Consider the following 20,000-nt stretch of genomic DNA (forward strand, 5'->3'; position numbering starts at 1 on the left):
TTGTACATGTCAGAGCCCAAACGTCTTTACTTTAATTTGAGTAAAACAGTGTCTTTTAAAAGTCTGTATTTCTACTAGAGTGAAAGTACAGGGGTTGCGATACGATATGTTGCGATACATTGCGATACTGTACGCAATGCGATATATTGGGAACAGGATCACAGGATACAGGTGGATATTAACACTAACATTAGTGTCATGCCCTTATGCCTGGTACTTTCTGTCTCCGTTAAAGTTTAGAGATAAGAAGACTGCTTTCTAGTGGTCGGGATATAAACTCAAAACAACATAAACTGCCATAAATCTTTAATGAAATATCGATAATGCGTTTCGAGAATGAATAAGGTACCGCCAAACTAAAAATTACGATACTCAACGTGTATAAATATTTTCTTACACCCCTTCTTAGAAGAAAAGTACAATACAGTAGGCTTTATACCATGGAATAGTCAGAACAGTCTTCAGACTTAAACCTCACCAATCAACATTTTTCCATGTAGGGCTGCAACAACTAATATAAAATCGATAATGAAATTTCCTTGTAAACGAATGCCGTTATCGATTATTTGGGCTGCTCAAGTTCCAGTTTAGCGTGACGGCAAGAAAACAGCGGCCTGTGGAAAATGGTGAACCGCCATGCCGGAAAAACTGTGCGTCCCAAGTCATCCAAAGCAATATGAGCGTTTTATATTAAACACAACAAAGAAAATTGTAGCTGGAAGTTATGCAAAGCGGAGCTTGTGTGGGATGGAGGTACCGCAGTGATGCACGAGCACGTGAAAATAAAACACACTGGTGTCATGGATGAAGGTGAAACGTGAGCAAAAACTGTATAATCGTCATCATGAGAAAATGGTGTAGTTTAATGAAGTGCTATTGTGTAAACTGTAACTTCGGGAAAGTCGCACTGGATCTGTTGTGTCGTGACTCGAGAGCGTCAGGTTGCGCAATCAGCTCAACAAACAATAAATCTAAAAACAGCAAATAACAGCAGCAGTAAAGGATTTCATTTTTACTCACTGTTGTGGTTTTCAGTAAATGATTATGCATTTTTCCATACATGTTTCCCTCCTCTTTTTATAGCATTCGTCTACTACAACAGTTAACTTCTGTTTTCAAACGTGATTTACTGCGACTTTACTACGTCTTATTTTCAGTTTGTATATTTAATTTGAGCAAGGCCCTTAACCCTCTATGCTCCGGGGGTCCCTTACGAGGGAAATATAAAGGTCCGTGACATGGGGCCGCCTTCCCGTGGGCTCACCACCTGCAGGAGGGACCGTAAGGGACGGTGCTGTGAGGATTGGGCAGCAGTCGAAGGCGGGGGCCTGCTTAGACTGCTGCCCCCGCGACCCGAATTACGGATAAGCGGAAGAAAATGAATGAATGAATGAATATATTTAATTTATGTAATTATTCTACAAAATTAATGATCTTTTCTAGATGTTATCTTCACAACTGAACACAATGTGGATTTATTTTAAACCAAAATTTTAAGCATTATTGTCAACTTGCCCTCTGCAATTATCATTAAAAACAATACAAATGTTGATTAACACAAATTGCTTCACTTTTCGTTCTCCAGTGCTGTTTTTGTGTTTTTAAAGAAAGAAAAAAAACCAACATAAGTGAATTTGGTTAAAGGAGAAATCCCCCATGCTCTCAACAAGCAGCCACTATAAACTTTAAAATCTCAAAATGAAAGAGTTTTAAACTCAATATGTGGCTTTTACATTTTAAGTAAACTTTTATACATTAAAACCCTGAATTGGAGTTTTATATATAGTTAAAATAAGCAAAACATCTAATAACAACTTTTTTTTTTTTTATCAGATTAATCAAAGAAAAGATTAATCAGATTAATCAATTAATAAAATAATTGTTAGTTGCAGCCCTAATTCTATGATTCAATGATTTGTTTTATGATATAATTTTTAGAAAACATTAAGACAATTGCAATAAAATTAAAGAAAAACTAAGGTGTTCTAAAACCTTTACCCTGTAGTTTTAGTAATAACTGTGTGTGTGTGTGTGTGTGTGTGTGTGTGTGTGTGTGTGTGTGTGTGTATATACCTCAGGTGAACGTGAGGGTAGTTCTCCCACAGGCTGCTTGGGTGCATAATGTAACCCTCCTGCAAAGGAATTTAATACAAATAATTATTACGTTAAAGAGAGAAGGAGATGGCTGCGTGTGTGTGTGTGTGTGTGTCTTACAGTAACGACAATGTATAAACTCCACAAGCTGGAGACGAGGTAGAACACACACAGCTGTCCGGACTCATTAAACTTAGTGTTCTTGCTTTTCGAAAGGTGAAGACGTCTGTTTACTTTCTGTAAAGAACATTTGAACGGCACACGATTAAGAGTTGAACTACCACATTGCACACAATGCAGGTGACTGTGATGTTACTTACTTCCAGGATGTACTCCTGAACCACAGCATGGAGGATGATGGTGATGAAGAGATAGAAGAGGGCGGTGGCACAGTCTTTCCACCCGTAATGGTACAGTGTCAACTCTCCATCTGAAACACACACACACACACACACAAATTGCACTTATAATGAATGACAGTGTGTGTGTGTGTGTGTGTGTGTGTGTGTGTGTGTGTGTGTGTGTGTGTGTGTGTTACCTGTGGTCAATGTGCTGATGTTGTACTGTGGCTGGATAAAGAGGATTGCTGTTTTTGCCGTTGCCTGTTGGAATTAATAAATAAATAAAAAATTTTATCACACAATGTTGATAAATTAATGTTTCATTTTGTTTTACAAAAAAGCGTTTTTGACTAAATATTCAGTTTTATTTCCTTCACTGGTTCACAACATGAAAGAATATAATTGATTTGTTGAAAACCATAGATAAGTCATTTTATTATTCGCTAGCTAATGTCACTGTTGTTATTTTTACTAGCTATCATTGAAAAAATCACTAACGGTATGCAATGAAGATTATTTTAAAACTTTTAAACAAATGTAACACTGATTAGAATTACACGACTCCGACTCTTTTTCCTTCACACACAATGAGGTTTTCAATAAAACACATTCAAGATCAAACATATGAAAAAATTTTTGTCTCGTGGTTACTATTTTAACATTCAGAAGTAACTCATGAAACTGGGGGAAGTGACTCAGACGGTTTCTGTCACACAGCTGAATTCATATCGCATTGCTATAGAAACCAATCCCTCTGAGGAACCTGAGAAAGAGAAGTTAGCATGCATGGCTAACCAGAGCATTATGCTAATCATTAGTGTTGAAAAATTATGGCCACTTTAGTCCTTAAATACAGGATTCATTTATCGGGGGTTTGACGAGTCAAAAGTAAATTGATTTATTGAAGTATTATAGTGTCGGATTATTTGGGATTATCCAGTGTTGATCCGTATATAAAAGTTGTTCTGGGGAAAGTAAAATAATGAATGATAGATCTTGGATTAAACCATTATTTAGGTTTTGGTTTAGATAAACCCCAAACAATGTAGACATTTGATTATAAAAAAAGAAGCATTGTTTGTCTAAATATTGATTATTTAGGATGAACATGTCCAGTGTGTAGGGTTAACACATGGAAAACCTGATATCCAGAACCTGCTGGTTTAAACCAGGAAGATCACCAGTGGCTGAGAAATCATGAAGTGCTGATCTGTGTGAAAATGTCCTGAGACGAGTGTTTATAATTAACAAATATAGATCGACTTGATCACTTAAAGCAGATTTATGTAAGAAAACCCCCCAAAGTAAAAGGATTTAAAGCCTGGAAAAGAGGGAGAAGAAGCTGAGCAGAAAAGCCCATCCTACTAAACTGAGACGTGGCACTTTACAATCAGCCCTGAACTCAGAGGATCTAAAGAGCAGACGGATTCCACCACTTTCACCACCAACTCACAGCTTTATTCAATACTAGAGAGATTTTACAGAAAGTACAGGAGCTCTGGTGCCTTCACTGCAGTGAGATCTTTATACCTGAGATCTCACTTTACATTAGATCAGTTAAAGGTCAGATTACACCTCTGATATCAGACTTTTCTGAAAGATCTGATTTCCGACACTTTAAATCTGATTGTTATTGTGTTTTACGGTAAAGAATTGAAATAAAAGCAGTTTCTTATTGTTTATTTTCTCAACAGGAGAAAAATCAGCTCGAGTGATAAACAATAAGACGCGTCTCTATATGAGAAAATCATCATTTCCACGTAGTAGCTGTCAAATAGAGAAGAAAAAACAGCTGAGCAAAAAAAGTAAGAAGAAAAAGAAAGAATGAGTGTGTGTGTGTGTGTGTGTGTGTGTGTGTGTGTGTGTGTGTGTGTGTGTGTGTGTGTGTGTGTGTGTGTGTGTGTGTGTGTGTGTGTGTGTAACATACCTCAAACATCAGGCCAATTAAAATGAAGATGACCAAACTAAAGACGATGTCCGCATGATTCTGAATTAAAAACTCCTGACTAAAGAAAGGATAGCTCTTATTTCTTCTCCGGAACGCCATTGTTTCCCTTTTTCCTTTCTTCCCTTCTTGACTCCTTGTTTTTCCTGCTCCGGTTTACAAAAATACAAAAAAAAAAAAAAAAAAAAAAAGTTCTCCCTGCAACAAGTTAACTTTCTGTCCACACTGCGCATGCGCGTTCCTTAAAGGGCGCGCGCAGGACATTCCTTCATGAAGGCGACGTCATCTTGAGAGTTCAATGCAAACCCAATAACAGAGCAGCTTTACAGAAATAAAGAGGTTATACAATATACATTTATACGTTTCGTGCCTAATGAGCGAGCCAGCGGCGACTGTGGCAAGAACAAAACTCCCAAAATGAGATGGCATGAGGAACCTTGAGGAACCAGATTTAAAATTTAACTCATCTTCATCTGGGTGGCACCACATCTCCGTTCATTACAGTTCCATTATTGTTGAGGTGCACTGTTCAGTGATAGGTGCTTAATAAAGAACTGGTCATGCAACTTGCAGTCCTAAGCCACTATAGTAGACTGTTGATATTAATACAATCCAAAGTTATACTCATGCCCTCAAGAGAGCAGCTTGTCTCTCTGAAGAGAAAATAAAGAAAAACTAAATTAGAGTTTTTAGAATTGTGTATAAAGACAGTATGCTCAGCTACCGACAGGCGCAAAACGCTGCTAGAGCCAAGCACCTGAGCAAACTCATAGAAAACAACAAAAACAATCCCGGGTTCCTTTTCAGTACAGTCTAAATTCACTACAAATCAGATATCTGAAAAGAGAATTCCATCACAGTTTAGTATTGAGGACTTTATGATTTTTTTTCACAAAAAAAAAAAATAATTGTAGAAAGTATCAGAAACTCTACTGTGGAGGTCCAACCTCTGACATCATCTCGTGATCCAGTCTCACCTAAAGCTCCACACTTAGAATTACAATGCTTTACAATATCTTTAAATAGTTTCAGTCAGGTTTCAGGCCCCATCCTAAAACATGAAGTGCAAGTAAAAAATCACAAACTGTTTTTAGCTTTTGACCAAGGCTACATCTTTGTTAGTTTTACTAGATCTTAGAGCTGCATCACTATAGATCATAAGTTTCTCCTAAACTGCTTACAGAATTATATCGGCATTCAGGGACAGGCATTAAGCTGGTTTAAATCCTACCTGTCTGACTGTTACCATTTTGTAGATTTAAATGGAGAACTATCCAGGCTAAAGCAAGTAAAATATGGGGTGCCACAAGGTTCAGTTCGTGGACCTCTGCTTTTCACAATTCAGAGTCCCATCCTGTTTTAACAGTTACTTTATTTGTCTACACAGGTCTTGTATTTGGTAAACAGTTCGATTGTGTAATGGAGGGAGGTCTATAAAATAATAAAATAAAATAATTTAGAAATGTATGTGAATGTATGTGACTCAAATTTCTATGAATGATAAGTGTGTTTGGGATGTTGCAACACTGCAGTTTGGGGGCATCATGGAAGGGAAGAGTCCTATACAATCCACAGGCCTTGAATGTAGTTCTATTAAACAGCTAGATTTTGTAATGCTGGAAGGTTAAAAAATGGACCAAAAAACAGTAACAGTGAGCAAAGCAAACACCACACCATCACTTATTCATTAGCATACAGAAGTGTATCATCATTATTATAAATTATAATGCAATTATAATAATTTACATATATCGTCAATGTATATGATAATGTTAACAAAAAACTTCAAACAGTTAATAGGTAGCTGATTGGGCAGTAAAATCCTGCATATAATATTTACAAATAAAATTCAGCAATCATTTTGTATTGTATGTTTCTTGTTTACCTTCATGCTATGTGTGTCCTTAATTTAATCTCAGCAAAGATACATTTTGTGTTTTCATTCATGATATTTTTTCCTCTAAAAGGCCTGGTTGTATCTGTAAATTTATGCATTTTACTAACCAGTGCATTCATGAAGGTAATTGCTAATTAAAAAAAATGTTTAAACCACATTCAGCAAATAACAGACAATTAAATAAACTGAAACAACACATTTTCTTTGTTGTGCACTGTAATTTAATAAACCATCTTATGGCCAGTAAATGGAGTTTGCACATTGAAATGTTAAGGCCCAGATTTAGTAACGGTTTGCATACAATAACTGCGTTTACACTTGCAGGTGTCAAGTTGCTTGTAGTTTGTCTCTTGTAGGTGTGGCCTCTTAATTTTTTTATGTAAATAGTATAAATAGTAAGATGTAAATAAATACTCTACAGCTCACAATCCGCACACCATTTCGTTCAAAATCTTTTTGTTGTTACATGCTCAGCCTGTACAAGCTACATTGCATTAGCGAAGAAAGCTAAATGTAGTAGCTATGTACATGCACAGGAAGCACTTCCTTCCAAGCATTAATTCCTTTCACAATATTGCTATAAACATGTTTAATGGAAGATGACGGGTGAAAATAAAACCGGATCGTAATGCAGAACTGAAAAATGTCAAGAAGCATCTGAGCCTATTGTCTGGATTTGTCACATTATTGGATTATACATAATTTGCATACAATAGAAAGAAAAATCTGTATTCATGCTGTACAGACGTTGTACTGTGTATACATAGAAAATTGCAAATCGCTTTGCAAACTTGCTAATGTGAACAAAATGCACATTTTTAAAATGTTCTTTATTTTAGTTTTTGTCACATGATGTCATTATTCCTTGTAACTTCTCCACATGTCTATTATATGTATGCACACAATTTCTTCCATTACACATGTTAAAACCCATTTTACAAAAAACCTCTATCTGGTACCACACGCAAATCACGTCCTCCACAAGCCGTCCCATATAGCAGTCTGTTTAAGCAAAAACACTGCATGCAATGAATTATTGATCATTTACTCATGGGACACTTTTCTGTACTAAATATATCAGTCAAGAATTTAAAGAATGAAGCAACAGTGGCTGGTCAGTGTCACTTTTTTCTCTCTCACACACTCACACACACACACACACATTAAATATACACGTCTTGCATTATGTCGTCTTAGTAAACAACAATTACCAACTGATTTAAACACACGCTTGTTTATGTGGACAAACTGTTTTTAATTTAAAATAGTAAGTTTTCCTTTAAAGAGTGCAAAAAAAAACAGTTCCTTGTTCTGCTACATTGCTTTAACATTGTTCCCTTTATTGGTGATAGTTGCTGAGTAATAAACACAGTAGTTGATATTGTTTATTATTTGATTCTGAATGTTAGACCCAGTTACATGTTATTAGCTAGGTAGCTATGTTTGCTAGCAACCGCTAAAACGTCTAGCTAGTAAGCTTTTTTGTATCCCAGTTTTAGTTGAAAACTTTGGGCAGAATATCAACATCATTTTACTACTTCATGTGAAGTTTGTATGAATTAAATTAACTGCTATTCCTTTTCTGCTAGGAATCTTTTCACGTTAATCGTACTGTAAATGTGCTTTACACACATTTGTAAAATGGAAGATCTGACAAGAGAGCGATAAAAACACGAGCAAACATTTTTACACTTTTGTGAGGCAGATATGATTTGTTCAGCTCTGTACAGCAGTATAAAAGAAAAAATAAACACGAGTTAATTTATATATACGTGAGTGGTTGTATAAGTTACAGTGACAAAATGCTTCAACACGATTGTTGATTAAAATATTCAACTATTTCCACTTGTGAAATGTTATTGCATAATTTTCACAGTCCAGTCACGGCTGCCTGTTTAATTATGTGCCTTATATCAATTTGATCGCAATAAGTGTTCTCTGAAGAACTTTACTATTTCTCATTATAGCCAATAAACAGTGTCCAAATAAAGATCCCTGAATGACTCTAACTTATATTGACCAATTGGACATCTCTCACCAAATGTGTAATTTGCACTGACCAACGTCCCTGAATAACTCCAAAACCTATATGAAACAATCTACCACCACACTGACTTACTCTATTGTTTATCTATGCACTGTTACCATTATCTAGTTTTGTTATCACTGATAGACAACTAAAATGGAATTATTTCTACATCTCTATTCATTTTCTGCAATCTATGAATATATACAATACACAATATGTATAGTTTGGAAATAAGCCTGTGCTATCAACATGAGACTGAAGTGTCTTTACAATGGAAAAATTCCTTTTCCCAAGGACCATAATGCATCCTCTACCCATGAAAATCACATGAATTTGGATTATTTGTACAGCACGGGCAGTGCACATATTTCAATTAAATGACATGTAGAAAAGTAATTCATGCCCTAAAACCTCCTTTTATGTCTCATGGGAAATGTGATTTTTTTTCATTAAAGGGTGAAAGAGTGAGAAATGAAGAGTGTGAATATTTGTCACACTTGTTCATGTGATGGTGTATGTATTTCTCCAAGTCGTTCCCATTTTTCCAATGGCAGAAAAAGTTCCAGCATTCAAAATGTTGTTTTAGCAGCTTTGCAAACTTCTTACAATTCTTAAATTTATTTTTACATTTAACCTACTTTTCATAATGTTACCCATTAGTGATTAATCAATTTAACGAGGCTAAAAAAATAGATAACAAGATAGATCATCTAAAAAGGAGCATACTCATCCAAACAACTCTTCTGTCAAGTCTCTTCGTTCGTCCTGAAGAGGAGATGAGTATAAAAGAAAACAAAAAGCTCAGGGAATAAAAAGCCCTGTTTCTTTTTTTTTTTTTTTACTTTAAGAAATATTTTTAAAATTAATAACTAATGTATTGAATCTGTTTGTAATTTGGTGTAATATAAAGAATCGATCCGAAAATAAAGAAAAACCCTTTAAATTACTTTCAGTTTTAAAAATTTTTTAAATTACTTTAAGGATATAAAAATGTCATTTATACATTTTTTTTGTGTTTTTGATCAAATTCTGGAACTCAACTTACTGACTATTAGTTAGGAACATGATGATGTACTGTATGAACTTTTGTACCAAACATACTGTCTGCTGTGGTTCCCTGTTAAAATGTGGATATGTGGATGTGAATATGAGGACAAATGACACAAATGGTCCTCAGTTGAGAAAATTTTTTGAGATAAGAATTCTGTTGTGTGTATATTGAGTTCAAGATATTTGTCATTCAAAGTGCTATGTGTTGCACAAACATACTGCAGGATCAACACCATCCTATAGTGCAACATGGTGGTGACAGCATCTCTCTGTGTAGATGCTTCTTGTCAAAATTTAAATTGATACCTGCTTTAAAAAAACCTGAATCTTCGAAGATATTTGAGTAGGACAGGACAGTGATCCCAAACTCAAGGCCAAAGCAACACAAAACCAAAAATGTACGTTTTTTACAGAAATCAACTCCAAGTCAAGAGCTGCATTTCATTGTGTCACGGTTTGTAAACTGCAGTTAACAAACAGCCAACCAGCCTCAAGAACCTGGATCATATCTGCTGTGCAAAATGGATAAAAAGAAACGTCCCTAATGTTTACATTTACAGGCTTATTGTGGATCCCTGAATGACTGTGTAATATGTATAGTTCACTCAGAGAATTTACTTACATGGTCAAGAGTTCCCTGATCGATCCACAAATTTAACGATCCAATAAGAATTCCCTGAATGGGAATCCGTACATTTAAATTGAGCAATCCGCTCAGAAACTCGACTTATTCCCTAAAATAAACAAGGAGTCACAAAGTGCTGATCAATGGAATAGTCAGGTTTTTTTTTTTTTTTTTTGTTGCAAGTTTGATATTTACACTATAAAACCTGAGCAAAATCCAATTATAGGTAAAAAACACAAATACCCGTTACAGCATGAAGTAACTGTAGCCCTGTAATAATGGCTGACCACAGACACACTAAAGGTCAAAGTACACTGTCTGGTTAACATGGTTTATAATAGGACACATGTAATGAGTGTTATCCCTTCAGAAAAAAGGGAATTTATAAATTAAAAATGCAGTAGAATAATGTAATATATTATTAAAATTCACCCCACACACATTTTTGCAACATAACATTAATTACTGTTATGAGGAAGCCAATTTTACACAATGAATTGACTCCTGAAAACCCATGAAAATATATGGCTTAGCCGACGTGTTCAATGTAAACGTTATCATAAGAAGCTCGTTGCATTTGCAGCTTGATATTAACGCCGGACATTTAGCTTGATATAATCCTTTGGATCTCTGGATCTCAGTGTGATTTGGTTCAGAGCAGAAAGTATCCAGTTAAAATATCCACCTGAAATAAAGAAATGTATAATATACATGTCCCATCTGAGTGGCTCTGGAGGTGCACTTATCCAGAGCGGTTATTTCAGGATGCGTTTTTGAAGCAGTGATAAAAACAGCATCAGAGACTGAGATCTAAAACAGCTCAGTGCTCGGCTTTGTTACACTGGACGTTGCATCAGGAAGGTTTCTGAATTCAGAATTTCAGCAGTAGATCATTAAACTATTTACTACTGCTTTGCATGTGTAAAAAAAAAAAAAAAACCCTAACCATGAAATGTTCTTTATACACATGGTTTACGGCTGATTGTGTTTTCTCAAAGTAGCACAGGTTTATTATATATAAACATGAAATATAAAGAGCTCTGTCTTTTTTCTTGCCTTTCAGTTTAACCAAGATCTGAACGGTAACTATTGTACTGCTGATTGTAAAACCACTAACAAATAAAAATGTTAAAATGAAATAAAATTATAAATAAAACAATGTAAGAAAGTGGGTGGGGCTCATCTACATGCAAATGAGAAGCAATGTGATTTGATTTATGCAGACCTAATCAAAGACAGACTGAAGGAAAATACAAATTGTAATCTGTTAACCATGGCAACCAGCTCAAACGCAAGGCAGAAACGCCCCCTAGTGAGTGCCTTATGTGATGCAAGACAAAAATTGCTGCTAGCAAAAAAAAAACAGAACGTGCTAAAAACCAGAGACGTTATTTAACCTGAAAACCCAACTTTAGCTGAGCTATGATGCCACGAAGCACGCTTTTAGAAAGTATACCTTATTATTTCTGAGTCAGTCAAGCAGCTAAAAAGCTTTTGTTGTTTGTGCTTTGATTCACACAAACACATACATACACACAAATTTCATCACAGCCATACAGCAATGAGACACATATGATGCTATAAATATGACATTACGATACATGATTGCCCTTGTCAGTAATTTTCTTGGAAACATTCCACCATAGAAAGGTTCCCAATTATAAACAAATATGTCCAAGCATATCAGTTAGGATATGTATCTGAAATTTAGCAATGATGCTACAATGCTAATGTAGCTAACAAGTAACCAGAGTCTCACCAATTTTTTTTTTTTTAGCAACACCAGCGCAAATTTTTATAGCTTTAAATGACGTTTTATCATCACACGTGGCCGTCCAAAATAAAAAACTGCATCGCAGTCTGGTGTGGATATTTACACTTTTTTTATGCAAGACCAATTTTAGCTGCATTAACCTTGTAGAAAAATGTGTTGAAGTCTCGACTAAAACAATTTTAGTTCGGGTTTTTAAACCTGGTCAGAAACCTGTGTCATCCTCCAGGCCTCGTGTAGAGAGAACGAGGTGCCGGCGTGGGCCTGTCAGGTGCGGTCCGGAAACTTCCATTCGGTCCAGACGGGGGTCGCTGGCGCTGCTTGGGGATTGTGGGTCAGCGCTAAAGTAGAGTGTGGAGCTGGACTCGGTGGGGCAGTAATCTGGCTCGGGACTGTCTCCGAACACAGATTTCCCCTCAGGAGAGCTGCGCTTCCACTCTGAGTCTACGCTGTCCATTTCCTCAACCAGGTTCACATCTGCCTCCTCTTCCTCCAAGTCCTCTCTCGCCTCACTCACGCTCTCAAACTCGTCCTTGCAGTCGGACAGCGGTTCAAGAGTGTCATCTTCATCCTTGACATCCAACCCATCAACTACTCCTCCGCCTCCTGCTTTCTCTTGGGAGTCGTCCTCCTGCTCTTCGCTCACGAAGGCCGTTGCTCCCCCGGCACCAAAGGCGCGTTCGATTTTGTTTGGGTCGCCGGTTTTCAGTGCCAGACGAACAAGGAGCCAGTGGTGGTGACGGCACTCTGTACCTACTTTCGCCCCGCAGCTCCCTGGTTGTTCTAGCAGTGAAAAGGAGGGATGGGAGGAGGAGAGTGGAGGACGGAGCGAGGGAAGAGCAAGGCTCTTGTCAGACAGGGAGAAAGACGAGTCACCCTGATCAAGACACGGGCTGCCTGCCTGAGCTCCGTGATGCAGAGTGTGGGAGATCTCTGTAGACTTTGGGTGCAAGAAACGATAGTAAAGCAGCAGAAACATCAGACCTGAGAGAGAAAAACATGAGGAGAAAAGCAGAGAAATATATTTAAAAGATACGTCCAAATACTAAATTTCTTGATTTCTTTGCTGCGTCATCTACAGTAGATTACATTAACATCAGGTAATGCTAGTTACTATGACTGATCTGCTACTTACATTATTTAGCTTCATGGCTTACAGTGCCAGAAATATTGGCACCCTTCGTAAATATGAGCAAAGAAGCTGTAAATAATTGTCGTTATTTGTTTAAATCTTTTGTTAAAGAAATTCATAAAAATACTCAACTATCATGTATATCAACCCCATTGCAAACATACAAACCATTTTAGTCAATACTTTTTGCTACCCAAAGCTCTGAGTGTTCTCCAATAATGCAGATAAGGTATAAATACATGACAAGGGCTCTATTCCTCCATACACAATTTTTCCAGATCCTTGAAACTTTGTGGTCCACACTGGTGGACTGTCCGCTTCAGCTAGCAAGCACAGGCTCTACAGCTTTCAGGTGAGGGACTAGGATGGCCATGGCTTTTATAATAACCTCCATTCCACTAGATCTTGGAGTGTGAGTGAGGTGAGGAGGCCTGGGGTGCAGTTAGTGTTCAAATTCATCCTAAAAGCGTTCAATGGGGTTGAGGTCAGAGCTTTATAGCAGGAGAGCTTACACTCCAACACATGCAAAGCACATCTTCATGAAGTTTGCTTTGTGCACAGGGGTATTGTCCTGCTGGAACAGGTTTGGATGCAGCATGCTGTGCCTTCAGGTTTGTGTTAACAGTTTGGGGAAGAACCACATACGGCTGGGAATGTCAGGTGTCTATAATCTTTTGTCCATATAGCGTTACCGTGGGGATGAGGTACTTTTCCATATGGTTACCTCTCTGTCTGGCAAACACACCACTGGTGTTTCCTGCCATAAAGCTCTATTTAGGCTTCATCTGACCATAGAATCAGATCTCATCTGAAGTTCCTGATAAACTAGAAATACTCGAGTTTGTTTTTCAGATATAGAGACGTTTTTCTTAAAACCTTTCCGAACTTAAAAAGCTTTTGTTCACTCTACACAGTGACAATACAGGAATACATTCTCTTCCAGGTTGATTAATAACAATTCCACGTAACAAGTTTCTGCTATTTTCCTATAGCCACTTCCCATTGTGTGAAAGCTAACAGTGTTCTGCCACACTTCATGGCCATATTCAAGGGTACTGTATATCCCACTACCGGTATTTTGCCCATATGTCACCTCATATTTAAACACATTTGAAGCAGGCAGTCATGGCTGAACAGTTTCCTAATTCTAGTCATCTACTGTAGGTGCACTAAAAATGTCAAATATCAACAGAAATACACTTTATAAATACACATTTTACAAATATGAATGTATAGACTTATAGTGGAAAGCACCATATAACCTAAATAGCTAATTGTTTTAGCCGTTTGGTCTGCTAATGCAGCTACATTAAAGCAAACCTGCATCCTTACCAGCATGTTAACATTAACACAATCTCTTAGCCTCAAGTAGCTATCTTGTAAGCGAGTAATGCTAATTTTAAGCTAGCTAACAATATTTTTTCATCTTTGTGGATTACATGTGGTTAAAATCGGCTAGCTAATGTTAACAAATCCTCCCAACTAATGTAGCTTCCTTCTAAATTACTAAATGTGCACACACAAATATCACGTGTTGTTTGTTTAAAAGTTATGGCACCCAAATCATCAATGGTACACATGCTGGCCAAGAGATATAGACAACCAATTAATGTAGTTAATAATGTGGGTAAACAGAGAGTAAACCAACTGGAAGGAAGAACACACTGTTTATTTACCCAATAGGAAACTACACAGGACAGCAATGGGAGCAGTCAAGCTTTCCCATGATGCATCAGTGAGGATGTCGGAAGCCGCCAGGACTAGCGTGGCATTCTCCAACAGCATTACCTGTGACAACAAATGCAAAGATATAAACGTAGAAAAGAAATGTAATATATATAAATTTTATCAGCTCATAAAATTGGCCAGCTAGCCATGTCAAATCAGCTATTAATTATTCGTTCTTAGCAGGATTTAATTCCAAAATCTTAATTGAATATTAACTAAACAGAAAGCCAAATTATAGGTTGTATACAAACCCGATTCCAAAAAAGTTGGGACACTGTACAAATTGTGAATAAAAAAGGAATGCAATAATTTACAAATTTCATAAACTTATATTTTATTCACAATAGAATATAAATAACATATCAAATGTTGAAAGTGAGACATTTTGAAATGTCATGCCAAATATTGGCTCATTTTGGATTTCATGAGAGCTACACATTCCAAAAAAGTTGGGACAGGGAGCAATAAGAGACCGAAAAAGTAAATGTACATATAAGGAACAGCTGCAGGACCAATTTCCAACTTATTAGGTCAATTGGCAACATGATTGGGTATAAAAAGAGTCTCTTGGACTGGCAGTGTCGCTCAGAAGTCAAGATGGGCAGAGGATCACCAATTCCCCCAATGCTGCGGCGAAAAATAGTGGAGCAAAATCAGAAAGGAGTTTCTCAAAGAAAAATTGCAAAGAGTTTAAAATTATCATCATCTACAGTGCATAATATCAATCAAGGGTTAGGGTCAAGGCCGGAAAACCATACTGGATGCCCGTGATCTTCGGACCCTTAGACGGCGCTGCATCACATACAGGAATGCTACTGTAATGGAAATCACAACATGGGCTCAGGAATACTTCCAGAAAACATTGTCGGTGAACACAATCCGTTGTGCCATTTGCCGTCGCCGGCTAAAACTCTATAGGTCAAAAATAAAGCCATATCTAAACATGATCCAGAAGCGCAGATGAATTAAAATCTGAAGTTATTTTTGGAAAATGTCATCCGGACAAAAGAGGATAAGGACAACCCAAGTTTTTATCAGCACTCAGTTCAGAAGCCTGCATCTATGAAAATTATGGGGTTGCATAAGTGCGTGTGGCATGGGCAGCTTACACATCTGGAAAGGCACTATCAATGCTGAAAGGTACAACACATTTACAGATTCATTAGAACAACATATGCTCCCATCCAGACGTCGTCTCTTTCAGGGAAGACCTTGCATTTTCCAACATGACAATGCCAGACTACATACTGCATCAATCACAACATAATGGCCGCGTAGAAGAAGGATCCGGGAACTGAAATGGCCAGCCTGCAGTCCAGATCTTTCACCCATAGAAAACATTTGGCGCATCATAAAGAAGAAGATGAGACAAAGAAGACCTGAGACAGTTGAGCAACTAGAAGCCTGTAGACAAGAATGGGACAACATTCCTATTCATAAACTTGAGCAACTTGTCTCCTCAGTCCCCAGACGTTTGCAGACTGTTATAAAAAGAAGAGGGGATGCCACACAGTGGTAAACATGGCCTTGTTCCAACTTTTTTGAGATGTATTAATGCCATGAAATTTAAAATCAACCTTTTTCTCCCTTAAAATGATTAATTTCCTCAGTTTAAACATTTGTTATGTCATCTATGTTGTATTCTGAAGGCTAAAAGCCTAAAGGCTATAGCAGTGCAGAGATGTGTGGACATTGTTGAGAAGTACAAGTAAAATGCTATGGCACTGAATAAAATGTGCAGACACTGTTGTAAAGGAACAACAAGTAGAAGGTTATAAGGTTATGGCATTAAAAAATGTGCAAGCTGAATAAACAAGTCCACTATCTACTGGTAAAACACGTGTGTAGCTCTGCACACATGAATACATCTGACTACAGAGGAAGAGAAATTGATTTGGTCTCAGACATACTTAAAAATCCATTTTGAAGAAAAACTAGACATCGTGAGGAGAGGACGGCCAATCCTTAGGATAGCTAGCTTGTCTCAGCCCGGGAAAAGGTTTGTTCTCCACTTCCAGACCAGTGAATACGAGCGGTACCACTGGATTACAGCCTCTAAGAAGCGGTGCAGATTATGAGTCTGTATCTGTGGTGATTAGGTTGTATTTTATTTACAATTTATATGTTTTTGTCATGTTATTAGACAAATATTGATTCTGAATTGCTCCAGATGATGTAGGCGCACACTTGCGTTGTTATATTGCGTTTTTGCATAGTATTGATGGTTTCTATAATTGCAACATGATAGTGGTGGTATTAAGAGGTGGATTAAGTCTGGTAAGTCCCCACTGAAGGCCCAGGTACCAAATGCACGGCCAGCCACTGATATATATATATATATATATATATATATATATATATATATATATATATATATATATATATATATATATATATATATATACAGTGAGGAAAATAAGTATTTGAACACCCTGCTATTTTGCAAGTTCTCTCACTTAGAAATCATGGAGGGGTTTGAAATTGTCATCGTAGGTCCATGTCCACTGTGAGAGACATAATCTAAAAAAAAAAATCCATAAATCACAATGTATGATTTTTAAACTATTTATTTGTATGATACAGCTGCAAATAAGTATTTGAACACCTGTCTATCTGCTAGAATTCTGACCCTCAAAGACCTGTTAGTCTGCCTTTAAAATGTCCACCTCCACTACATTTATTATCCTAAATTAGATGCACCTGTTTGAGGTCGTTAGCTGCATAAAGACACCCGTCCACCCCATACAATCAGTAAGAATCCAACTACTAACATGGCCAAGACCAAAGAGCTGTCCAAAGACACTAGAGACAAAATTGTACACCTCCACAAGGCTGGAAAGGGCTACGGGGAAATTGCCAAGCAGCTTGGTGAAAAAAGGTCCACTGTTGGAGCAATCATTAGAAAATGGAAGAAGCTAAACATGACTGTCAATCTCCCTCGGACTGGGGCTCCATGCAAGATCTCACCTCGTGGGGTCTCAATGATCCTAAGGAAGGTGAGAAATCAGCCCATAACTACACGGGAGGAGCTGGTCAATGACCTGAAAAGAGCTGGGACCACCGTTTCCAAGGTTACTGTTGGTAATACACTAAGACGTCATGGTTTGAAATCATGCATGGCACAGAAGGTTCCCCTGCTTAAACCAGCACATGTCCAGGCACGTCTTCAGTTTGCCAATGACCATTTGGATGATCCAGAGGAGTCATGGGAGAAAGTCATGTGGTCAGATGAGACCAAAATAGAACTTTTGGGTCATAATTTCATTAAACGTGTTTGGAGGAAGAAGAATGATGAGTACCATCCCAAGAACACCATCCCTACTGTGAAGCATGGGGGTGGTAGCATCATGCTTTGGGGGTGTTTTTCTGCACATGGGACAGGGCGACTGCACTGTATTAAGGAGAGGATGACCGGGGCCATATATTGCGAGATTTTGGGGAACAACCTACTTTCCTCAGTTAGAGCATTGAAGATGGGTTGAGGCTGGGTCTTCCAACATGACAATGACCCGAAGCACACAGCCAGGATAACCGAGGAGTGGCTCTGTAAGAAGCATATCAAGGTTCTGGCGTGGCCTAGCCAGTCTCCAGACCTAAACCCAATAGAGAATCTTTGGAGGGAGCTCAAACTCCGTGTTTCTCTGCGACAGGCCAGAAACCTGACTGATCTAGAGAAGATCTGTGTGGAGGAGTGGGCCAAAATCCCTCCTTTAGTGTGTGCAAACCTGGTGAAAAACTACAGGAAACGTTTGACCTCTGTAATTGCAAACAAAGGCTACTGTACCAAATATTAACATTGACTTTCTCAGGTGTTCAAATACTTATTTGCAGCTGTATCATACAAATAAATAGTTAAAAAATCATACATTGTGATTTCTGGATTTTTTTTTTAGATTATGTCTCTCACAGTGGACATGCACCTACGATGACAATTTCAGACCCCTTCATGATTTCTAAGTGGGAGAACTTGCAAAATAGCAGGGTGTTCAAATACTTATTTTCCTCACTGTATATATATATATATATATATATATATATATATATATATATATATATATATATATATATATATTATATATATATATATATATATATATATATATATATATATATATTTATATATATATATATATATATATATATATATATATATATATATGGATAGTGTATTAGTAATACAATGGTACATATTGTTCTTGAAGTGAAATCTGCTGGTTATAGCTTCCAGATTTATGATGTTTTACTCTGCACAAATGTCCTCAATTAAAAAGCATTTGCTGCTTTAAAGCTGTAAAGAACAGTTATAATAAAGAGGTAATAAAAGTAACTGGACCTTACTGACCATTTCTTGTCCTAAGAATTCACTGGCACAACTGGCAGAACACCAGAGTTCACAATAGACTCATCCATGTTCATGGCCCATGACTGTAACCTGGTATCATCATAACATCTCCCCATGCACTTGGTGTCCTCTAGGTTTCATAGTGCTTCCCATGCTGGGTTATAAATAGCCCAATGTCACACCTCTCATTATAATATTGGGCTTTGTAAGGGCCTAGATAAATACGCTCTGTAATTACATCCTACCCTCATTCCATGTAACAGTTACCGTGTAAAAGCAGGCCATGCGGTACCGAGAAGGGCCATCTTTTACATTCAGGAATAGGAAGACGTGAACGCCCCCCAGGATGAGGTTGAACCCACGCCAGGCCCACTGGCCCACGCAGATATCAGTCTGCTGAGAAACCAACCAGAATGCTGCAATCAGCCAATGGCAGCCTGCAAAAAGAGAAAGGATGAAAAGAATCTTTGAATCTGAATGTTCAGAAGGTGTAAATTATCTTTAAAATGCTCAGTCTACTATGCTGTCGTTTCTAAAGTAACAGCTGATACACAGGCACTGGCACTTTCACGCTCTACATAAATGGATTTATGAAGATATTGTGATGTTTTCTTGATTTTATGAGTTGCTCAGTAGCTCCTGGTTCCACGTCAACTGACTGTATAAGACTGTAGAAAGGACATTACTCATAATCACACACTCCAGTGCTCATACACTCCTGATATCACCCAAATAAGGATGGGTTCATTTGAGTCAGGTTCCTCTCAAGGTTCCTTCCTCATACCATCTGAAGGAGTTTTTCCTTCCACAGTTTCCCAGGTTTGCTCATCAGGGATTAATGCATATAATTCATTTATATGAAAATTTCTATCATTTTTACGTTCTGTAAAGCTGCTTTTAGACGATGTTCAACTTGAACTTGAACTGAAAAGATATTTATTAAAGATTTCTGAAGACTTCTGATGTAACTGTGTGTATATGTAGGTGACACTCACCCACAACACCAATGATCCAGCACCCGAAAGAGCGGGCAAAAAGGGCAAGGC

At 37.4% G+C, this 20,000-nt stretch overlaps 3 protein-coding genes across 4 annotated transcripts in view; 1 reads left to right on the forward strand and 2 right to left on the reverse strand.

The window, feature by feature from the left end:
- tram2 (translocation associated membrane protein 2) overlaps nucleotides 1-4,615 on the reverse strand; it is a 10,867-nt gene extending 6,252 nt beyond the window's left edge. Inside the window, exons 1-5 of the mRNA XM_083535150.1 lie at nucleotides 4,363-4,615; nucleotides 2,633-2,696; nucleotides 2,415-2,524; nucleotides 2,215-2,331; nucleotides 2,074-2,132 (exon numbers count right to left, since the gene is read on the reverse strand). Coding sequence (XP_083391276.1) covers nucleotides 2,074-2,132; nucleotides 2,215-2,331; nucleotides 2,415-2,524; nucleotides 2,633-2,696; nucleotides 4,363-4,482 — 470 coding nt within the window. The 5' untranslated portion in view covers nucleotides 4,483-4,615. The remainder of the gene's footprint in view (nucleotides 1-2,073; nucleotides 2,133-2,214; nucleotides 2,332-2,414; nucleotides 2,525-2,632; nucleotides 2,697-4,362) is intronic.
- Nucleotides 1-20,000, forward strand: part of LOC310722600 (uncharacterized protein) — a 1,041,764-nt gene that overhangs the window by 89,982 nt on the left and 931,782 nt on the right. The window lies entirely within an intron of this gene.
- The window catches only part of xkr5a (XK related 5a), a 23,501-nt gene continuing 9,983 nt past the window's right edge, over nucleotides 6,483-20,000 (reverse strand). For both annotated transcript variants that reach the window (XM_083535085.1, XM_083535086.1), the window contains 4 exons: nucleotides 19,950-20,000; nucleotides 19,222-19,391; nucleotides 14,561-14,672; nucleotides 6,483-12,736 (listed from right to left, as the gene is read on the reverse strand). The exon at nucleotides 19,950-20,000 is cut by the window's right edge and continues 162 nt beyond it. In XM_083535085.1, coding sequence (XP_083391211.1) covers nucleotides 11,958-12,736; nucleotides 14,561-14,672; nucleotides 19,222-19,391; nucleotides 19,950-20,000 — 1,112 coding nt within the window. In that variant the 3' untranslated portion in view covers nucleotides 6,483-11,957. The remainder of the gene's footprint in view (nucleotides 12,737-14,560; nucleotides 14,673-19,221; nucleotides 19,392-19,949) is intronic.

Source organism: Silurus aristotelis (assembly GCF_946808225.1).
Source record: "Silurus aristotelis genome assembly, chromosome: 29".
Taxonomy (NCBI): Eukaryota; Metazoa; Chordata; class Actinopteri; order Siluriformes; family Siluridae; genus Silurus; species Silurus aristotelis.